This window comes from Lagopus leucura, unplaced genomic scaffold (assembly GCF_019238085.1).
Source record: "Lagopus leucura isolate 7727_CA_CO unplaced genomic scaffold, USGS_WTPT01 34972-0_obj-0_obj, whole genome shotgun sequence".
Lineage (NCBI taxonomy): Eukaryota > Metazoa > Chordata > Aves > Galliformes > Phasianidae > Lagopus > Lagopus leucura.
Genome location: NW_024964184.1, coordinates 8799 through 10315, shown reverse-complemented (window position 1 = coordinate 10315; position 1517 = coordinate 8799). Strand labels below are relative to the sequence as shown.

The window sequence follows — 1517 nt, the reverse complement described above, 5'->3', positions numbered from 1 at the left end:
GGTCTGGAGGAGGTGGGAGTTGGGCACAGAGGGGCTGGGAGACCCCCAGGGCTGGAGGAGGGGGGTTGGAGGGGAGCGGTGTTGGGTTCAGGGGGGATTTGGCAGCGGTGCTTTGGCTGCAGGTTACGCAGCAGAGGTGGGCAGCGGGGTGCTGCAGCAGGAGGCGGTGACGGTGGTGGCCGGAGCCCCCCGCTATCAGCACACTGGGGCTGTGTACCTGCTGAGCACCAGCCCCCAGCAGACCCTGCAGAGGAGTGGGCTGCTGCGAGGCCGCCAGGTCGGCTCCTACTTCGGCAGCGCCGTGGCTTTGGCAGATCTCAACAATGATGGGTGAGGGTGGGGGTAGGGGAGGGTGGTTGGGGAGGGGGGTGGCTTGGGGTAACCCACAGTGCGGGGGGGTCTCTGTGGGTCACGGCGTGGGGGGGTTTGGGGGGTTGGTTCTGGGGCATTGCGTGGCGCTGAGGGGTTTCTGTGGGTCACAGAATGGGGGGGGGGGGATCTGGGGAGGTTGGTCCTGGGGCACCCCATAGGGCAGAGGGGTCTCTGTGGGTCACAGCGTGGGGGAGAACTGGAAGTATGGGGGGGAGGGGGGAGGTTTGGTCTTGGGGCACCCCATAGCACCCCATAGTGCCAAAGGGTTTCTTGGTCGTGGTGTGGGGAGGGTTGGGGAGTGAGTCCTGGAGAAGTCCCAGCACAGAGGGGTCTCTGTGGGTCACAGCGTGGGGTTTGGAGGGTTGGTCCTGGGGTACCCCAGAGTATGGGGGGGGTCTCTGTTGGTTATAATGTGGGGGGAGACTGGGAGGGGTTAGTCCTGGGGAGGGGTCTCTGTGGGTCACAGCCTGGTGGGAGATCTGGGGGGGTTGGTATATCCCCATAGCATATACATGCACCCTATAGCTCGGAGGAGTGGGTCACGGTGTGGGGGGAGACCTGTGGGAGTTGGTGGGGGCCATCCTGAGGCACACAGCTCAGAGAGGGGTCACAGCACGGGGGGGGTTTGCAGCTTTGGCCACTGGGAGGTCTGCCATCCCAGTAATGGGGGTGGGGGGGGGGAGTGATCTTTTGATGGTTATGGGAAGGCTCTCAGCTCTTTTGGGGAGGGGGTCCCCTTCCCTTAGGGGTGCATGGGATGCCAACCTGTGTCACAGCCCCTTGTCCCTGCAGGTGGCAGGACCTGGTGGTGGGAGCCCCCTACTACTTCAAGCGGAAGCAGGAGGTGGGGGGGGCCGTCTATGTGTACATGAATGAGGCTGGGGGCTTCCAGCCCGAGCCCAGCCTGGAGCTCACGGGGCCCAGCTACTCCGCCTTCGGCTTCGCCATCGCCAGCATAGGGGACATCAACCAGGATGGCTTCCAGGGTGAGGGGATGGGGGACGGGGGGGGGTAGAAAGGAGATTCTGCTCGGGTTGGGGGTGCAGGGCTGGGAAGTGCAGGGAGATGGGGGTCCGTGGAGAGGTTTGGGGTGAGCGGAAGGGTTGGGGGGGCACCGTGGTTTGAGGGCAGCTTGGATGGGGGGG

The 1517-nt window shown here is 64.8% G+C and overlaps 1 protein-coding gene across 1 annotated transcript in view; it reads left to right on the top strand.

The window, feature by feature from the left end:
• ITGA3 (integrin subunit alpha 3) overlaps positions 1 to 1517 on the top strand; it is an 11174-nt gene that overhangs the window by 2390 nt on the left and 7267 nt on the right. The window contains exons 4-5 of the mRNA XM_042891901.1: positions 123 to 330; positions 1165 to 1358. Coding sequence (XP_042747835.1) covers positions 123 to 330; positions 1165 to 1358 — 402 coding nt within the window. The remainder of the gene's footprint in view (positions 1 to 122; positions 331 to 1164; positions 1359 to 1517) is intronic.